General features: G+C 39.8%; 1 protein-coding gene across 2 annotated transcripts in view; it reads right to left on the bottom strand.

Moving 5' to 3' along the window:
- Positions 1-20,249, bottom strand: part of gnav1 (guanine nucleotide binding protein (G protein) alpha v1) — a 42,820-nt gene extending 22,571 nt beyond the window's left edge. Inside the window, exons 1-5 of one of the 2 annotated variants that reach the window (XM_066704580.1) lie at positions 19,991-20,249; positions 19,600-19,848; positions 19,201-19,292; positions 8,863-8,955; positions 6,367-6,527 (exon numbers count right to left, since the gene is read on the bottom strand). In XM_066704580.1, the coding sequence (XP_066560677.1) occupies positions 6,367-6,527; positions 8,863-8,955; positions 19,201-19,292; positions 19,600-19,729 (476 nt within the window). In that variant the 5' untranslated portion in view covers positions 19,730-19,848; positions 19,991-20,249. Of the gene's footprint in view, positions 1-6,366; positions 6,528-8,862; positions 8,956-19,200; positions 19,293-19,599 lie in introns of both variants that reach the window. The other variant, XM_066704579.1, reaches the window with a different exon arrangement.
- Between the last annotated feature and the right edge of the window lie 612 nt (positions 20,250-20,861).

Here is a 20,861-nt window from a genome sequence, read left to right as displayed (position 1 = left end):
AAACCAAAACAAACGTTTGAAGCTAAGTATGGCTTATATAATAATGAGGAGGGAAAACATTAATTAAAACATTTACACACAAAAAAACCCTGACACAAATACATCAATGGATGTGAGAGTTGATTACATTTACGGACTTTCTGTAAATTCGGTTGGTCACAAAACAATAGGATTTTTTAAGCCTTCTGGGAATCAAAAACTTTGAGCCCCAACAAGTGTATTTTATTGGGACAAAGGAAAACAAGAATTTCATTGCATGGTATGCCTTGGCATGAAGAAAGTTAATCAAAGATTTAATTTGTCTGCCTGGCATGGAAAAAAAAATATGACATTTTGTCACCATTGAAACCGTGGCTGGCTGGCACTGGGCACTAATTGATGTTTATTCCTCTCTGTGCTGGGGAACCGTGACGCTCAGGCACTCAGACAGCCAGCATGTGGCTGCAAACTGGCTCAACACAGGAAGCTAGTTCACTTCATTTAGCTAATTAGCTGCTGTCTATGGAGAAGACACTCGGGGGTTTCCCAGGCTGTAAGCCCACCAGTTGTTAAAATAAGCGTTTAAACATTTAGTTAGAAACTAATGAAAAGCACACAGCCAGAAGCCTTCGTTGTTCAAGATAAACGAAGACTGACGCACCGGTCTGAACACAGATCACTTTGATGTTTCATGGAACGAGAGAGAGACTCCTTTCCCCCCCCCCCCAAAGGTTTTTGAAGAACTGTGTTTCAGTATACGAGACCTTTTGATGGAGTTAATTATGGTCAGATCCCCTACATAGTTCACGGATATGCTTTTTTTTTTTTTTTAAACCAATATAACTCAATGAATCTTATTCTTTTAAATGACAATACAGTCTTCAGTATGGAGAGGATCAAAATCTAGATTTTAAAAAGCTGTGTATGTGCTCCATAGTATTGCACCCCTGGAGATTCAGTCACAACATCACACAGCTGCGTGTCGGCATGCCAACCAAAATCTTTATATTATCACTCAAAAAAGAGCAAAAACAACAACATATGCATGATAGTACACCAATGGAAAGAAAAAGTCTCGACAAGAGAGTCTCTGAGAAGCCTCGGCTGCCTTACAGGTTTTCTGCCAATAAAGTGCCATGACCGGCCCTGCAATTTTGGCTATTATAAATTTGGCAGCAATGTTCCGATTCCATTACAGTTATATAATTTCCTTTGTGTTAGAGCAGGGATGAGTACTCCGAATTAACAGTCCATAAACCACCCCTATAAACATCAAGGGAGTAGACCTAGAGAAAATTGAAGACTTTACCTACCTAGGCACTTTGGTCAGTCAGGAAAACTCCACCACTAAAGATATTAAGAGCAGACTGAGCAAGGCCAGAATAGCCTTCAAAAGACTTTGGAACATCTGGAAGTCTAAACAATACCAGCTCAAAACCAAGATCAGACTCAACTACAGTAATGTTAAATCGGTGCTGTTATATGGTAGTAAATGCTGGAGAGTGACTCCAGGTAGTGCGACATGAAATCACTACCTGCCTTCCATAATGGATGTCTGAGACTAATCTGTCACAGATTTTGGTGCAATAAGATATCTAACTCTGACCTGTTCAAACGCACAAACACCTGCTGCATTACAACAGAGATAGAGAGGAGGAGACTCAGATGGTTGGGACACATCTTGGGGATGGAGCAAATTTCTTTGGATAGGACCGCACTTCGCTGGACACCACAAGGCAAAAGACCTAGAGGCCGCCCACATAACACCTGACACCAAACAGTTGAAAAGGAGCTGAAGCAGATGGGTTTGACCTGGGGTGAAGCTGAAGTAAAGGCGAAAGACAGAAAAGCATTGAAGTTTGTTTCGACCTTATGCTCCTCTTGGAGTGAAGAGGATAAGTAAGTAAGTAAGAGCAAGGATGATAAAACAATTGTAGGATTTCTTTTCACCTGAGCTGTTACATGCATAGCTGAATCAACTAGTTATGTAACTGATCAGATCTTTGTCATAATCTGCAGGACTGAGACTTGTCAATCACTGCACGAAATATTCTCAGCTGATGCATAAAGCTACTTTTCACAGGGGCCTGTATGTAGTACAGGACAGATAAGAGAAACTTTAATTATTTGGAAGGAGCAACTATTATCCTCACAGGGCTGTACTTTACATTATGCAGGATAATATACTAACATTTGAGCACATGACTTCCCTGCTTTTACCGTAATGTGTTACATTTAGTATAAATATAGATTGTCCCAGAAATGTATCACACATTTCTCCTCTCGTAAGCCATCTTATTTTATACCGTCACCTTACATCAAAATGTACAGATGTGTGTAAATGCTGCAAACTATAATGGAAATACTTTCAAGGATGATGTGGTGTCGATAGAGTGAACTGTGTATTAGCCTTGATGGAAATTTTAATTATTTTCTTGTAATTTACCTATTAAACTCCCTTCCCTTTCCCTTTCTTAAATGGACTACCTGTAAGTAAGCATTGCAGTAAAGCTTAAGCTCTGGTCATATTTACGGGAACATACTGGAGTTCTGGCCAGGGCCCGGCTCTGTGCTTCGCAAAATTCAGCGCAGGAGTGACAGCACATCAGCGCTGTGCAAAAACTTCTTAATAAAACGCTTCGAGAAGCAGAATACCGCCTTTAGAGGCAAAGTTTTCGACCCAGGGATGGAGAGCCCGAGGTAATCCCATTATTTGTTTTCCTGTCACTCTCTGGAGCCCCTCTGAGTGACTGCTGATGTGATAGAATGTACATTAAATTCCCAACAAGGTCCCCACTGCGTAACAAACACCTTAAAGGGACACCAGTCAGGGTAGCAATAACAATTATGAAAATGATCATTAAGTTAAAGGAATTTCAACATAATGAAGCGCTCTGCCTCCTCGCCTGAAGCACCGGGTATGGTAATAGCCTGCTCCCACAGAGGTAATTGTGAGGCAGGTATTCAGACCGGATGCACACGTGCTTTTTCTAATAATGGAATGCGTTAATGGCAAAACACATGAGAGCAACCTCTGTGACATGATCAGTCCTCCATGCTGTCAAACTATGACATGCCAAGACACACGAAGTGACCCTGGGGATGATTATCTAAACAAGCTGTAATTTAATTCAAAAACTTGATTTTATATATAAAAAACAGGAAGAGTGTTTCTGTGGCATTTACTCACTCCTTTGCCAAATTTACAGCAAATGTAACCGAATTGCGCAATAACGGTCACAGTCCTAATTGCCTTAGCCCTCTGCTCTGCGTTCCTGTCAATTAGACAGTGAAACACAAATTTTTTTTTTTTTTAAATGTCACAAATACAAATCCCACGCATCACCTTTCTTCAAAAACTATTCGCCCACCCACCCTCCAAAAAAAACAATTGATCTAGGTAATCACTATTTACTGCTCAGTAAAAGAAATGTCACTAAAAGATTACAAAATATTAGATTCAGGTGGTGTCAGAAAGCAGCCATTGGGAAGTGGTTTGGTCCCCACATTGCTCAGACTGTTATCTTATAGTGAGGCAGGCAGAAATCGTGATTGCTGTCAATCACTTCTCTGTATATAAGCAATACTGAGCTGCACTGATGTGAAGAGAATTGGTTTTCAGGACCCAAATACATTTTTATTCTGTGTGGCAAAAATAAACTCCCTACTGCAGTTTGAAACCAATATTTCACACATATTCTAATCAAAAACAACTCAATAACTAATATTCAGGGATCACCAACAAGACTGAAACTTCAAGTTTAGGATAGATTACTAAATATTACCATTGACAGCATGATTATATGACTACATCAAGGTAAGTTTGATGCAAAGACATTTTTAAAGCCTGATGGATGCAACCAAATAATTTATTGTCCCCACTATTCAGCAAGATAACAAAACCAGATGTCCCCAGTGAAAGACACACTAAGGTTTAGACTGAATCAAAACTTTGACTTACCCACGAACCACAATGTAAAAATCTGTGCCCTGTCATGGTTTAATTTATCATTAGAATCAAAACGCGATAGGATACAGTTTCATAATTTGCGACTTGCGGGTGGGTCAAAGTTTTGATTTGGTCTAGCCCTAATTATGAAAATGTCCTGTAGGGTAGTACCCACTGACAAAATGTAGCTGTAATTAAAATGTAAGTCAGAGATTGCTTAATCAGATAACTGTTTTGAAAAGCAATGTGCACTGAGATAGGGGCCGCACCGAACTGGAATTAGCTGCCAATTTGCTGATTAAAATTTAGGCTAAAGACATTCAGTCACCTGGGTAATTGGAACAACCAGTGAGGTGGTCTCCAGATAATCTTCAATTCTGTATTCTAGGACTAATTTATGTATCTAGGTTATTTTTTTATATATATATTTTTGGGTGAAATCTTAATTAAAAAGACAAATTTAAAATAGTACAATGAATTGCATTTTTTGAGATCTAATCCAAATATGGAGTAAAAAGAATGTGGATTAGCAGAAAGAAGCTGAAGTCACAATCACAGTTTCCCTATGTGATGTTTTTGACAACTGAGAAACCTGAAGGGGAGAAAAGCACATTTCATTGCAGTGCTGACACTTATAGCACAATTTCAAAAATAAACTTTCCCTTTATGCTGTAGATTCTATAAATGTCAAAAGAAGTTTAATCTAAAGAGTAGTAATGACACCAATTATACCACAGAAAAAAACATCTGCACCATTTTTGGTCATTCTTTTTGTGCAAGAATGTTTCACTTATGAAAAATGTCAGAAAAAAAATGGAAGTGAAAGTAGCTTCAAAAGCACTATTACTGAACATCAAGCAGCCTTTAGGGCATGAAACACAGAGTTCTGCGCCAAGAAAAATTAACAGGACTTACTGACTTGAGAGGCCATAAAACGCAACCATTGCGAAAAAAAGCATCAATAAATGGGTAAAAGGCATGTGAAACTATTCCCTTTCATTACCCACCCAAGTCTGAACAATGCATAATGACAACGGAATGCAAAGACTTTCATTAGCACTTACCTACCCAATCTCAAATGAAGGAATAATACCACAAATGAAGGGATGCGAATGTTAGAAAGTGAAATATGGATTTCATAATTCAGGTCCACCACCTGGCATACAGGGCCCAAGATCAGAAAGGATGAAAGTGAAGGTGCGATTAGGGAGAGGTATGGAGTCACTGTGTTGAAATAAGCAGCTTCACTTTCAAGGCCATCTTCGTTGTTCTTTCTCAATTGGCTGACTACTTTCTCACACTGATCTCACCAACTCACAGCTGACCTCTGACCTCCCGACACACCAACATCCAGAGGGCTCTGTTCACACACCTGAGCCCTCACACCCAGGACAGCAGGTTCTTTAATCTACACCACCAGAGACACCTTCACCAGCCCTTTGAAGAGAGAAGCAGGACCGCTGGGCCCATCTCTGACTGAGGGTCAGCTCTGGGTAAGACCCCTATCAGCAAATTAAGCCAGACAGAACTTTAGAGCCAGCAATTAGCCTGCATGTTGTCGTCCCCAAATATTGTTCACTAAGATTCATTCAAAGGAGATATTCGTTACAAGCATTACATTTTAATAAGGCAGCAATTAAGAGCTATTTGTTTAAATGTCAAAGAGAGCTGGGTCTTGCAAGTGGTTTTCTTGAAAGAAGAGAAAAAAAACAATTTGTTTTCTTTTTATTGGTCATGGTAACAGACTTTTCATGCAACGTGGGTTGAATGCTAGACTTGTGTTGAACTTTGAAGCACTGACATCGCACGACAGTACATTTAGTTAGAAGTGTGAAAAACAGTAGTACCTATGCAGAAGTCTTCAAATGACCATGGTTTGGTCAAATAGGGCATTACTGGACTACAAACTGCAGCTATAAACCTGTATTCTGACTTAAACGAGTAGCATCATTTTTCAAAGATATTTCATGTAACACATTTTGGTGTTAGACAGATAGACAGGCCCCATTTCATCTATAAACTTTATGATGGTACAAGGCCGGACTTCCCACTGGTAGTACCTGTAACTTAGCTGTAATTCCCCTTTGGGGCTCAGCTCTCCTGTTAAATTGCACTTTATCTAGTTTTCATTGTGCAACTTGCTTTTACATTGCTAGTACTCATGTTGTTTATATTGTTTGCCACTATGTCCCTTTCCCCTGTGCTATTAACTATGACTTCATATCTTGTCAGCAATTATTAGCTCACAAATCTAAGATGTATTAACTGTATATTTCTCTTATGCACTTAAGTAATTTTGAACTTGTAATTTGTACTATGCTTTGATCTGTAATTCTTGATTGTATTGCACTTTTATAATGCTCTTGCCCTGGATAAGGGCATCTGCTAAGAAATTAATAATAATAATTATAATAATTGGACGGGGGGACAGTACTCACTACAGTGCGGAGTCGTTGAGCTCAAACTCATAACCTCGGGAGGCTGCCTCTCGTACACCCTGGTCGGCCCACAGACAGCGCAAGGCATGAGCTATAAAGGGGAACAGCACCTGGTCTTCATCGAAACAGCGGCCACAAGACAGCACAGAGTGAGCGTGGACCTGGGAACAAACAACAGGCCTGTTACCATCAGCCACCAGCAGACTGGTGCAGATCAAACAATGGGCACGCATGCACATGGGCACACACACAGACAAACACAGAGAGACACAACCCACACCTGTATTGATCTCCTGTTATAAGCTAGCAGTGTAAACAACCTAATACTGGAATAGCAGTGAATATATAAATTACTGTCTGAAACAGCACACATTTTTTATGAAGGTTGGCAAGATCCAGTAACACGTGTTCCAGCAAGAACAAGCAATAATGTGGGCTATCCTCAAAGCCCAGTGAAAACAACCCATACTGATCAAGTGCCAGGCATGGGCGGCAATCCAGGAGATGAGAATGCCTGATGTCATCCTAACAATGTATAAGCATGCTGTCACCTTGCTCAAGACAAAGACGCACTGCCCTAGTATTACCCCGACTCTGGGGGCCAGAGAGGTTTTACAATTCCACAGTGAATAGGCCTTCTATTCTCAGGCTTGGGCATCCGTTTACTTACATCGAGTCTGTGCAAGTTGAGCAAAACACTGTGAACGTCACTTGGATGCAGATCATACATTCCCCCATAAAGCATCACATCACGTGTGGGTTGATTGTTTCTCGATTCTTCTTTTCATTTCAAACAAGGCCCTCTTCAACATTAGTACAGTGACATTTTACAATGAACGCAATAATAGCTGCCACCTCAGCTTGCTGAACATTCGAAGATTAATTACTGGTACCCTCAATGGGCCTTAACAGTTCTCAGACAAATGGTCTGAATGAAAATGTTATTTTTCCAAGTGCAAATCCAACGCAGGGTTATTAGCATCATCACTTAATTGAGGGGGTGAATGCTTTAATGCGCTTAATTACATCGCGCTGTATATGCTTTGAAACTGCTGGTAATTAAAGCATCTGTTGTCCTAATGATCAGATAATGATCAGACAAGCTGTAATTTTACTTAAATGCCTAAATAATAACAATGCATTTCTTTTCATATTTTATTTTTATCTCAGCCGTTTTCAGATAGTGGTCATCCAGCTATTTTAAGCCCTTGCATTGTCTTTTCTAAAACTACTAAATATATGACGATTGATGTTCTGTATTCTGTCTATAACTATAATGAAAAGATGGACTGCAATGGTTTAGGAAAAACAATAATAGCACGACACTAGGACCAGTAACATGACTACTTCCACTTGAACGATTTTCTACATTGTACCAGGAACTAGCTAAGAGAATGACTTTCGTTGCCCATTTCACCTTGCTGCTCAAAGCCACGTAGTTTGAACCAGAACTTATTAAGGATGGATGTAGAATAAAAAAACTACAACAACAAGGTCCTGGGAAACATTAGCTGGAGCCGAGCATCACAGCGCAGACTGATGGAAGATTTATGAGGGAAAGTGTTGCGCAGTGTGGCAAGCAACTAGTAAAGCCCGAAAATCAAACACAGGCTAAAATGAGATGATCGTGACCAAAAAGGCACCATTCATCACTCCCTTCGTGTGTGCAGGTGGAATTTGTTTCCCCAGTAAGTGAGACGCATTCTTCTCACTCAGTACTCAGTGAGAGTACCTGTTTAAATACATTGGAAACTTAACTATGGTAATATGTCCATAGGGAACACAACTGAAGAGTTTCAGGGTGCCTTTCAGCGCCTCACTTTCAACCACACTCAGGTTCAATGTGCAGTTTAATTACAGTGAAATTATACAATTAAATTACAATCCCAGTCGCACAATTTCCTTTAAAAACAATTCCTAGAGATGTGAGTGTGAACGCTATGGGATGGTGATAGAGGGAAAGCTGCCTGCAGAAGAGACGAGCAATCATTTAGGAGGAAAGCAAGTCGTGACAAAATTGTACGCCAAACCAATCCCTTTCAGCTCACTGCTGGTCCTAGGATATGAAAAAATACAAGTGCAAAGCTGCCACCTAGTGTTTCATTTGGTTTCAATAACAGAATCCACTAAACAAAGTGCCCAAGAAGTTAGGCATAGAGGTTTGCCCTTACTAGAAATGTTAGCTGTTCAGGAGGGCAGAAATGGAACTGACCTCTACATACTAATATTGGCGTGTAGCATTTTAGGAGCCTATGGATGTGTCATACTGAGACAATTTATTTCCTTTAAAATGCATCTTAGTATTTATTCTGTTGGATTTTTGTTTGTTTGTTCTTTCCAAAAGATTTGCAATGCAGCCCATACTGAAACCCTTGAAAATGCAAGACATTGTCATGCAGAGTTGGCTTCCACCACACACATTGACTTAGCAGCATGGGATATTTTTATTTCTATACATATGTACCATGAAATGCATATTACACAAGACCCGGTCACCTTGTTTTTGTTGCTGGCCAGATTGATCCTAAGGACACCCATTCCGTGCAGAACGAACTTCATTGAGGTCAATAGGTTATCCAGTACTGCAGGCTGTACAGAGGCAAAAAAAAGTAATTAACATGATGTGGTTAAGAAATAAAAATCCCATCACCTCCACAGGAATGTTAAATAACTAATCATATGAATGCACTGACACTGGTGACCTAAAAGTCAAGTGAAGTTAAACTAATGACTGTGCCTACGGAGGTCAGCCATGGTTACATCTTTTACATAGTTATTTTACATGACATACCAAATTCATGTTTTCTAATGATCTTCTCCATTGACCTCAGTGGGAAACTGAGCACATTCCTCTCCCATTTCCTGTTAGTCTAGACATTGTCGCTTTGAAAGTTTGTTTAACCTTTTTCATTTTTTATTTGTTATTTTAACATATGTAATGTATTACAATGCATACAAGATATACCAAATCTGTGTAGCTATAAAAACCACAAATATGTATACAGGGAGGTGGGAGGGGAAGTGAAGCATCATAATAGTGATAAATGTGTTAAATAGTGCACTCATCATTCTTTCGTCCCGCAGAGTAACAAACAAACAGCTTCTCAATGTCATGGGGGAGAAAAAAAAAAAAAGTTTGAAATAAATTATTTTCACCCTTTAACCCGAATCTTCTTTTACACAGTTATTTCCATAACCACTTATTCTAAATCCCTCTATTGAGCCCGATCTGGGCGGTTTCACAATATTTGGTTTCCAAGGCAGCCAGACGTAAGGCACTGCTGTTAGCAGTGAGGGGCACAGGTAATACCAAGACCGGCTGTGCCTGTCACCACTTGCAACACTGCGGTCAACTGTGCTCCAGAGCTTCCCTCCCCGACAGCTTGCGACACCCAGCCTCATACACCTCCCATTGTAACCTCCCATCATGTGGATCAGCGCGGGCTAGCGTGCGACTCTGTGGCAGGTCACCAGATCCCTTCAACTTTGAGCTGTCCAACTGCCTGCGCACAAGGCTGGCTACGACTGGACCCCACCCACCCCAGCAGACTCCTGGACAGTAAACGGAGGTCAACGCCCTCAGTGAGGAGACGTGTTCGAAGTCAGTTAAATCGAGTGTCCTGTCGTTTCCCTTTAAACCAACATATTTTCCATAAGAATTGTGAAAAGAATGTGCAGTGTGAATGTAAATCAACACTGTTACATATAAGATAATTGCCTTGATTAAAGCTTATGGTTGGACTGGATGGAGTTAATTATATTTTTCCTTTTGACTAGGTTGTCTGAGATATTTAAGACGATTGATGGGTGAAGTAACGAAAAGTCTATCAACCCTTAACCTGATAGATGCGATTATGAGAGACCAACAAGATATGGGGGTCCTGCTTGACCAATAGCCCTTTTACAGGCAAGGACCAACAAGTCATTACATTTCAACCTTTCACAGCCATTGATAAAGGTGATCCATTCTGATATTTATTTATACATTTATCATTAAATTAGAACATTTTAGTTTCTCAATTTACATTTCCTGAAGTGTTTCTGTTCACAAACTCTTATCTGCACTCTGGGCTACGGAAATGCAGATACCTGACATTCTTTTCTAAATGCCTCTATTATTAAAATGTATGAGCTGGAAGTCTTAGAAAGGCTCAAGTTTCGAAGTCAGAATAAATGGAAAATAGAGGAACAAAAACAAAACACTTGCAAGCAGTCCCAGACAGGTTTCTTATTAACACTTGGGAAAAACAGTCTATGCTTAGCTTGCAGGGAAGGGGGGACACGGTCTGAAAGGGCTAAAGTATATCAAAACTTCAAGGGTGCCACGGTTAGCACTGAAGTCACAATGCTTGGAGAAGAACACCATGTTCAAACATGTGAGCCATATCAGAGTACTAGTAGTCCCTTCTTTGACGCATTTCTCCTTACCATTTGACCTAACAACCTATTATGACAGAAATCACACAAACATGCCTAATGCCCAGTGTTTATAAACGCCTGCCCGACATCTCTTAGAAGGGCCCAAGCAAACGCCTGAACATCCACCCGAATCCAGCTCGTCTTACACGGTCACCTGAGCCGAGGAGAGGCTCGAGCCCAGATGGGAGGGACTGACACCCATCTCTGAGGCAGGGTCTCTTACATTCCTATCCGTCAGCATCACCGACACAGACACCCTTTATTGTCAGTCCACAATAAAAGCTGCCTGTCATCGATAGCTGCAATAATAACTCCTGCAGCTGGCTGCACATTACACTTCATCACAAAAGGAACAAGCCCAGTCAGGGCCGCGGTGGAGTACGCTTGTCAAGCTAGCACACGGAGCGAGAGAATTTCTTTTGCAGACAATTCAGGCTCCTGTTTCAGGTTCAGGCAAGGACAGGTCCCTCTCACTGCTATCAACAACAAAAGGCACGTCTGGGACCTTGTATGGGAACAAACAACTTAAGAAATATCTACAACACAAATAAGGCTTTACTTCTACAAAACCTATTTGTCCATCGTCTACACCCTGCGCTGACGTAGTCAGACAGACCAGTTATTTAAGCAGAACTTTCAAACGCAGAGGGGAGCGCCAGAGATTGAAGGCTTTAAGCAGCTATGTCATTTATTTTGTTTTTAGCTAAAGAACAACATATAATCTCTGGTAATTACTAACATCTCCGGGCATAACCAAATTTAAACATTATATCACTAAGGGGGATATTACATTTCTGAAGGTACTTTATTCCAGCTCTGCTAGGTTAAGCTTTAATGACATGTCTGGTTGTTCTTGTGCTCGAAGGTTGATGCTTAGGGATGCACCTATTAGTTTCCTATTATGTTATATTAACAACCAGAATAGAGAATTAAGGATTGCTTGAAAACCAAATTTAAATTCAGTCTGCAGTACACAGGGGGAAAAAACGGTTTCTCTAAATCATAAACTCTGTCAGCTTGTGCCATATTGCATGAAGTGTTTTCAGATCATACTTCAGAGCAATTTGGTCAGCAAATCCATCCGAGTGCAGGAACCACACTCCCCGTTACCAAAAAGGTCATGTTAAGACAGAGAGGCGAAGCCATTTATTGTCACTGTACTTCTCCACTTCAGCATTATTCAAGTTTTTTTTATTTGATGCTATCTTTGAAGTGGGTTTTGTACGTGTTGTTTAGCAGAGAAAGGAAAAAAGTGGAGAAATGTTAAAATTCATTCTCAGCCTACATGCCAAACCATTATCCCAAAAATACACCATTGTCTCCACAAGGCTACATATGCAGTAATTATAAAAATACAAAATTTGCTCTGCAGTTCCAACCTTGAAATGAGCTTGACGACACAAAGCATTTTCTGTTTTACAGTTTGAAAAAACAAACCATCTGGAATGCAGAAAAACAGGCTTGTTGTTGTATTTAATTATTAACTGATCTGTTCTGTAGACTATCCACACCAGTACAACAGTATTTTAAACTGAACTCTGGCACAGTTTCAACACTCTTCTGGTTTTGAATGATAAACGGGTTCCATCAGTTTTAACACAGTCTTTTGAAACTTTAGCACGTCATATTCACAGACGTTCTACTCCCAAAAAATTAAAACATTAAACATACCAAAAGCAAGGCTCAATTCTAATAGAAGTAAAATGGTAAGGATAATAGAAAATAACATTTTAAAAAATAAACAACTGCACAAAGTACAGACCAAGTACAGGAATCTTTTAATTTACCCATTCAGACGTAATCACGTAAAAATGAATTCTGTCATTTAAGGCTAATATAACGTTTAAGTTCCACACTGATTCTCACAAACACTGACTGCAATAATGAATAGAAATAATAATTATAAAGGAAAGAATAATAACGCGATGATACAATATATGGGTTTGAGCAGCGCAATACATTTATTGTTTAAAAAAAAAAAGTGTGGGCACAATTTTGATCACGTGTTATTTTTGCCAATACAAAAATTATATACAGTATACACAGAAACACAGATAAAATTATTTAAAAGAACTACAGGAAATCCAAAGTTGAGAACCCTGTCTCTCACTTTCTCAAGTCATCAGATAGAGAGATTAAGGGCTGTAATTGATGGCTTCAGGGAGGGATGGTGTTAATCTGCTGGAAGCAACAGACATTATAAAACTGGGAGGTTATGCACTGGAATGAAGTGTGAATACTCATTAGCTGTGCCGACACACTTCTGCCGGGAAGATCTTGCCTTTGAGGTTGGAATGGTAGCAACACACTTAAGCCACTAAACATCTGTGTGGCATATAATTATGGGGTGCCAATCTGGAAAGGCATCAAACGTCATATATGATACTTAAATCACAAAACACCATGGTAGACCAGATCCCAAACACCTTTCCTTAATGTTTTAGTTTAACTACATACTTTCTGTTCAAGCCTACTATATTGTTAATCCCTCAACCCATTTGTTGTGAAGATGGATTGTCTATGGTTTTGCTTCACTGTATAGTTTACTGCATGATGTTCTACATTGTGTGCTTCAGCCACTCTATGCTACGGACCTCTGGTGCTGTGCAAATTCAGAGTTTGAAGAGTATAATGGAACTGTTGTTGCATTTAATACAAATCAGCATTAGTAAAGGTGTCAGACAGACACAAATAAACGAACAATTACCGTCCCTAGCCTGAACAAACCAGCCAATTAACTTGCCATTTAAACTAACACTGAACCATTACACATTGTTCACTCATCTAAAGAACTAGGGAATAATGAAGTACCAAATCAGAAATAAAAATCATACATCCATTGTCATGAAGTAATAAAAGCAAAGATTTTCTAGTATTTACATACTCTCTTTTAACCAAAGGTCAAGTCAACCTATAAATTGTTTAATACATATCACTAACTGCTTGGTAATTAATAGCGGTAGGCTTGATGTTTTTATGGGATTAAAACGACTTTACAAAGCATACCAGTGTGGTATACTAGATTCCACTTCATTCATGTTTACAGACATGGTTTATTTACACAGAAGCATCAACTATGGAAGCTCAAAACATGTCTTGCAAAACTTAAACAAACACCACTCTTTCCAACACGTTGTTATGAGTGGTTAAAGTTTTATAGCTCTTCAAGAAAACACCAATGGCACATCTTTTTTTTTTTGCTTTATGTTGACATTAATGTTGTGAGGCAAATGGGTGATCAGAAACAGGCACTGCAGAGAAGAGCAAAGGTCCCGTTTATATAGGAGACTCGTCCAGGAAAAGCTCATCCTCCTGTTTCCATTGGCCAGCGGGTGTTGTCAGCCAAGAACAATAAGTGAGTTTCCAACACAGTGGAGGGGCAGTTGGTCAGGAATGTTAAACAACCTCATACAAGCCAGCCTGTGTTTACTTTAAACTCATGACTGTAGTGGAAATGATCCTTTTGTTCTGATTAAATCGGATGATCTATACTACCACGTGAAAAAGTGTGATGAAGGCCTCAGGACATATGTTTTGAAGTGAACATTAAACATTTGTTTTTGAGTCAAGGCTTAAATTAACAAATGTATGTCCTGTAAAAATAACAAATGCTTTGGGAAAGAGGTTATTGGGATAGAAGGCTCTACCCAGTTTGTGTTTATTTTATTTCTGAAGGTCATTGAAACAGAGGGGGAACCTTCTGGTTTCTCACAAATAATGATCTCCTACCGAGAATCCAGCCTCCTCACCATCTGAGAGCAGCTTAGTTCCCATTTATCCAGCTGCAAGAACTTACAATAAAAAAAATGTAAAGAATGTGTTGAAAGTACAGAGACATTATAAGCCATTCTTTATTAGTCAGATTGAATTGGAAAAGGCCAATAGCCACTCAATGCCAACCACCTGTGTTTTGAAGCCCGTGTGTGAATTTGCCCTTTCATCTATAAGAGATGCCTTGGCAGGAGCTACTCTAGGACAGTTGAGAAGAAAATATTTACAAATATCTATCTTGCCATTGCTGTATTCTTATCTATTAGGGTTTTAGGTTTAAGATACACTAGAGAATTGATCTTGCTAATCATGTTTGTGTCTCCTGTCCAACAGCACTACCAAGAATCTAGAGAATTCCTCAGGGATCTTCCATAATTAATAATAAGTCAGTACCCCTCCATTCACTATAAAAGTAATCTGAGTCTCAGTCATGCATGTTATTTGAACTGTTTTCCTTAGAAAATCTGAATCTTTCATTGCTCTCTCTCTTGGTGCCCTCATTGGATGCAGTATCATGTTTTCACCAGGCTTGCTTTGCAAATCCTACCCTTATTTTATTATCTTAGAAAACATGGCTATGGATGCCAAGAAAGACAGGTGTGAGTTTGAACATGAGAAAACTTTTTTGTATATATATATATATATATATATATATATATATATATATATATATATATATATATATATATATATATAATACAAAAAAGTTATTAACTTGATTGAATGATCAGATGCTATCAACATTATAGTGCTTCAAAGGATAAGAACCTCATACCTAGTACCACCAAAAAAGAAAAACAAAACTGTGAGCCAACTAAAACTAATCAGACTTCCACTCCCCACTCTCGTCTTCTGTTCATTCAGTTTTAAGACACTTTCTCCAACACAGCCATTTATTGGAACATTCCCTGTAGAGTTAAATCTCTGTATATTTGGCAAAGTGTATCTGCAAACAACAAAGCATGGGTTTCATTAACCCGTCTGTAATAGTTAGGACGCTGTGGAAAAATGTGTTATGAAACACCAGGGAAACTCACAGGATGAAATGAAAGAAATGGAAAGTGTTGAAAACTAAGCAACTAGTTCTTTCACCACTTGATCATTCCACCTCTCTGCATATTATTAATCAAGGCTTGCTAAGCATTCAACTTAGAGGGGAGGGGGGACTTATACTATATCTCAGTTTCCATCCCCTCAATTTTCTCAGCAGTAAAGCACATTCCTGGAACAAGACCCAGGGAGCATAGAGAAAGACCTTTGGACTTGTACACAACTGGAATCCAGAGCTCTTTCCAAAAATAATTAACTCTATATGGATCCTAGTCTGTTGGTACAGTCACAGCTGCATGCCAAGGAAGAATACTTCAAGCCAGGACAAACACTGTAGATGGACTATGGTGTGACTTGCCTCAACCCCTCAAGAGGGAAAAAAAAGACTTCAGACCAAGCTCTACAGCGAGTACTGGACAGTTTCAAGCAGTGAATTCTTGAAACATGCCCCCGAGTCTGTTATCCCTCTGGGTACCAAAGGCTCAGGCAGAGTTCACAGCTGGATTCCCTTATGTTGTATTATGACTACAGGCGGATCCCAATAGACACAAGGCATTCGATGTTTCAGATTCTCGGAGGTGGTCTCGCACTTCGGGGGGCCCACAGCAGTAGACCGAGTCCACATCCACATCGCTGTGCAATATTACAGTCATGTGCATTTCAAGACTCTGCTTTTCTTGTTATTCTGTCGGCGCTGTTTCCCTTAAAAGATTTACCTTCTTCCGGCAGTGTTGTTCAAACCTCTAAAGTCTAAATGCTTACATGTGAAACTTGTTCTGTAGAGCACAGCAAAGTAAAAAAGTGTCTTGAAACTGGTGTTCTTGTTATTCCCAAAATACAGGTTCCTCGGCACAGCATATATTAAAACAATATGCAGAGGAGTTTAACAAAATCATATAACAGCTGGGAGGTGCGCATGGCCCTCCAGCTCCTCTCTGTACTTGGCACTTCAAATCGTTCAGCTTGGCTTCTGAGGTCAAGACAACAACAGTAACCATAGCATGCCCACCCAGCCGCAGCATTCTCACCATCCTGGACTGCCCTCTCCCTGATCTGCAGTGCATGAACTGATCTACACTCACTTCAATGACCATGGGCCAAGAAACCTGTTGGTTTTAAAACGCTACAGCAGAAACCAATAAGAATGAAGACATAAAACACAAGTGGATAGTTTCTATTTATTTCCGTGTCAGGACCTGATCTACCAGTGCTGAGAGACAATTCCAAAACAGTAGTGTCTGTCAGTCTAAACAGTATAATTGCCCAGATCAAGCCTTCAGAGAAAATGAGTGGAGAGCAAAACCCTCCCATTATGCTAAATTTTATGTTTGTATCAAAGTATGTGAAACTAATTTCCATACAGGCCCATCAAAGAACAAGTCTTAACTCATTAAACCCATCATTTCCAATCCCCCCTCACTGTGCCCAGCTGTCCATATCTAGGAATTCTCTTTCAAGTGAGACAAGTTCTCCATTAATGAAAATCTCATTACGGGAAGGGCACAATTAGAAATGGACCCACATGGCTGTGGAGAATAGTTATATTTAAGGGAACCAGGTTTGCGTGTAATAACCCAATGTTATTGGTCTGTCCTCTACTGCTTTCTTCCATACTTTTGTTGACATTAAAGGAATGGAGGGAAAAAAGGAATGGATCATCCTTTAACTTGGTTTTACTTCTGTACATGTTTTCTTCTCGGCTGAAAATAATGGTACATGCATGGTACACTTTTTTCTGTAAGGAAAAAAAACCCTACTCTAAAAACTGAATTACTTCAAAATATCATGCTGAGAGTCTTTGGTCTTTGTTTGAGGACTGGCCAAATATGCCTCCAGCACAGCTCTGAGCAGCACACCTGGCTTGTACTCTCTAACGAAAGGGGAATGCCTCATATTGAGCCACTAAACTTCTACACATGTTACTAATCATTCTTCAGGGAATATAAGGCAGTGTGGAAGTTCAAAATGATTACTGGCTGCTGAAGGGCTTTCCAAAGGAGGGAAGTGGCTTGCTAAATTGTACAACATTTCAAAGTTCAGGTCCCCTAGTGTTGTCAACCACACTGCATTAGAACCTGTCAGCTTTTACCTTTTCTCTATGATATGAAAAATGACCTAATTGTTTTAAGTTCAGGTATTTAATGTAATCATAGACTGATTACACTAAATACCTGAACTGAAAACAATAGGTCATGTTTCATACTTTCAAGGAAGTTTCAACATGATGGCAAATGTACAGCTATTCAATGTTTCTTTCCGTCCAGCAGTGTGTGTGAAAGCTGTAATCCTGTCCAGACTGATTTATGCACCAGTGCAAGTCCAAGGCATATTCATCTGCCCAGAATATGACATACATCTTCAGCACATTCTTTTTCAGTCCAATGAATGAATAAAATATACATTTGTACTCAAAATGTTCTTAGTGCTACTGTCTGTGTGATTCAGCCATACATTGCGCATCCTAGTGTGTACTTAAAGTTACAGAACAAAAACTGGAGACATTTGAGAAAGGGACAATAGGAGCCCCCTAATAGGAGCTTTGCTGAAGGGCACCAATTGAATACAAGCAGATATCAATTTTCACTGTCACTTGATTCGAGGGTCTGACAGCTTCTCTAACACAAGGAATGCAGGGGGGAACTGCAGCCCAGCAATTACAACTAAGGAACATAATTAGCTTAAAAAAAGGCCCACAAGTCATTGCCCTGCCCAGGAGTCGTGTCTTTCAAATGATTGGTTAGAAATCACCCCATCCCTAGTAAAATGAAAATGATAAATAGAACAAAATGATTTCAGTGTCAGTCAGTCTTTGCAGGAGAAAGCTGGCAAAGCGTGTTTAACCATGTCAGATTCAAAGCCCCCCTCTACCCTATGAATATCATAACATTATTGTACAGTATATTCAGTAGCCATTGACAATTCGACAAATAGCTGTTTATTCACTCACAGAAGAGATATCAAATTCTGACTATTTTAGCTTCCTAATGGTGTTGACGTATGAAATAATCTAAAAAAATATATTTAAAGTCACAGCAATACAATTTATAATCCTCAATCCAACACAGAGAGAACATACAGACAAATCCTTCTCATAACTCATCAGTCTCTGGGATGTGGCGAATCTCAACAACAGCTATATATTCTGGCAATGAGGGCTGGACCACATCACAACTTTGACCTACAGGCGACTTGCAAAGTACAATAACTGTATAGATTCTTGTTAGAACCACTTTCTGCTATTTATAAGTCAAAACGCAACACAACTTCATAATTTGGGATTTGCGGGCGGGTCAAGGCTTAGATTTAGTCTAGCCCTTAGTACTAGAACTGCCATCAGTCACATGTCAGTCTGAGAAATGCTGACTGCAACTGGCCACTGCGGGGACCATGCAGTGAGGTTTTGGATAATGCGGTTTTAGGGAGAACTGGAAGAGACTTGCAGGGACCTCTCTTTGACCCTTTAGTTTGCAGTCTTCATCATCCGTTTAAGTGCAGCGAAAGAAAGCAGCTGGAATCTGTACTAGGCAGGATGCACCACCAGAGCTGGAGATCCTTGCACCAGACAGCATTCATTTAAATTACTCTGGCTCTTACCTTGAAGCTAATGAGCTCCTGCTTGGTGAATCCATGGCTGTGGATGATCTTCATCTGCTTCACCAGGGTGCTCTTCCCACTTTCTGCTGCTCCTGTTATCAAATACACTGTGGTCAGGGGGATAAAATCCCGGCAAAGGCCTTACACACACACACTGAAATTGTAGAAAAGTTTCGTTTTGACAAACACATAAGAACTTATAGTACGGAAGACCACAGTATTCAGAACACCCCCACATTCCGGGCTTTTCACCCGAGTCATGATTCACCAGTGAATATTCATAGTTTTAAATTAATATTAATGTGCAGTGCATATCATTTAACCTCCCAATTTGTATCGATGCTGTGTAACATTTAAAACTTGATATTAAAACCCACCCTTGCGCTTTTGCCTACTTACCCAGCATTAAAATCTTAACCAAGTTCATTTCACGCTTGGCATACTCGTACAGATCCCGGTCGATCCGATCACTGTGGATCTTCGCTTTCTTTCCCTCTTCTGTCATTTCAGAGCCCAGACACAGTCCCATCTTTCTGGCTCATTTCCTCCATATACAAGACAAGCAAACCACACAATCCCAGCCGGACCTAAAGCGGAGCGAACATGCCATGCTTGCAAAACATGTCAGTTCTGTTTAAACCCTGCGGGCTTCAAAAACATCCTTCATTACTCGATTTAAAATGCATGCAAATGCGTCAAGTTTTATAATAATTATAATACTAATAACTGTGCTCGAAAATCGCTCCCCAAACTTGCCGTGCCCCCCGTGTAGATGAAAAGGTGTGCAAACCTGCAGCTACCAACCCGAGTGCAAAAAACAAGTCAAGCGCTTAAACCGGTGTTATTTTTCTTGCACAAAACCTCGGAACTCGTCTTATTTCTTGGTTTTTGCGACTTATTGAATCATATTATCCGTTTTGATAAACTAGTGAGACCATCAAACAGAATAAAGCCCATCAGTGCAACTATAAACCTAACTACAAAACCCATACAAAACTTTTTTTGAAATCCGAAGTGCCCGTCCCACTCCTACAACTCCACACTGTGGGCGGGCTCGGGTTACCACAGGAAGTGACGCACAGGGAAGCGGACACCTGACTGACACGTGTAGTGGACGCGGACTCGTGTTGTTTTGAATGTGCACAAGTCACGAGTATTTCTGCATTCTCGGTATTAACCTTTACTACTGCTTTAATTTAGTATTTTTACACAGTCTCTTACACTTGCATACACTGACGGCTATGTTACACTAAGAGGGGTGCACATTTGTAGCTGAATCAGTTTCTCCACTTCCTAAAGTATAATGTCTGAATCACAATGGCAACCTGTTGGAGTTTACCAACATTATACATATTAATATTGTACTGAAAGTGTAGTGTGTTGTGCGGTCTGTGCCTGAGGCAGGGTCTTTCCTGTGACTTTAAATATATTTTTTAGATTGTTTCATACATCAACACCATCTGGAAGCTAAAATAGTCAGAATGGGATATCTCTTCTGTGAGTGAATAAACAGCTATTTGTCGAATTGTCAATGGCTACTGAATGTTATGATATTCATAGGGTAGAGGGGGGCTTTGAATCTGACATGGTTAAACACGCTTTGCCAGCTTTCTCCTGCAAAGACTGACTGACACTGAAATCATTTTGTTCTATTTATCATT

The sequence above is a fragment of the Amia ocellicauda genome, chromosome 5 (genome assembly GCF_036373705.1).
Source record: "Amia ocellicauda isolate fAmiCal2 chromosome 5, fAmiCal2.hap1, whole genome shotgun sequence".
Classification (NCBI taxonomy): Eukaryota; Metazoa; Chordata; class Actinopteri; order Amiiformes; family Amiidae; genus Amia; species Amia ocellicauda.
Note: the sequence above shows the minus strand (reverse complement) of the source record. Positions and strands in the feature narration are given on the sequence as shown.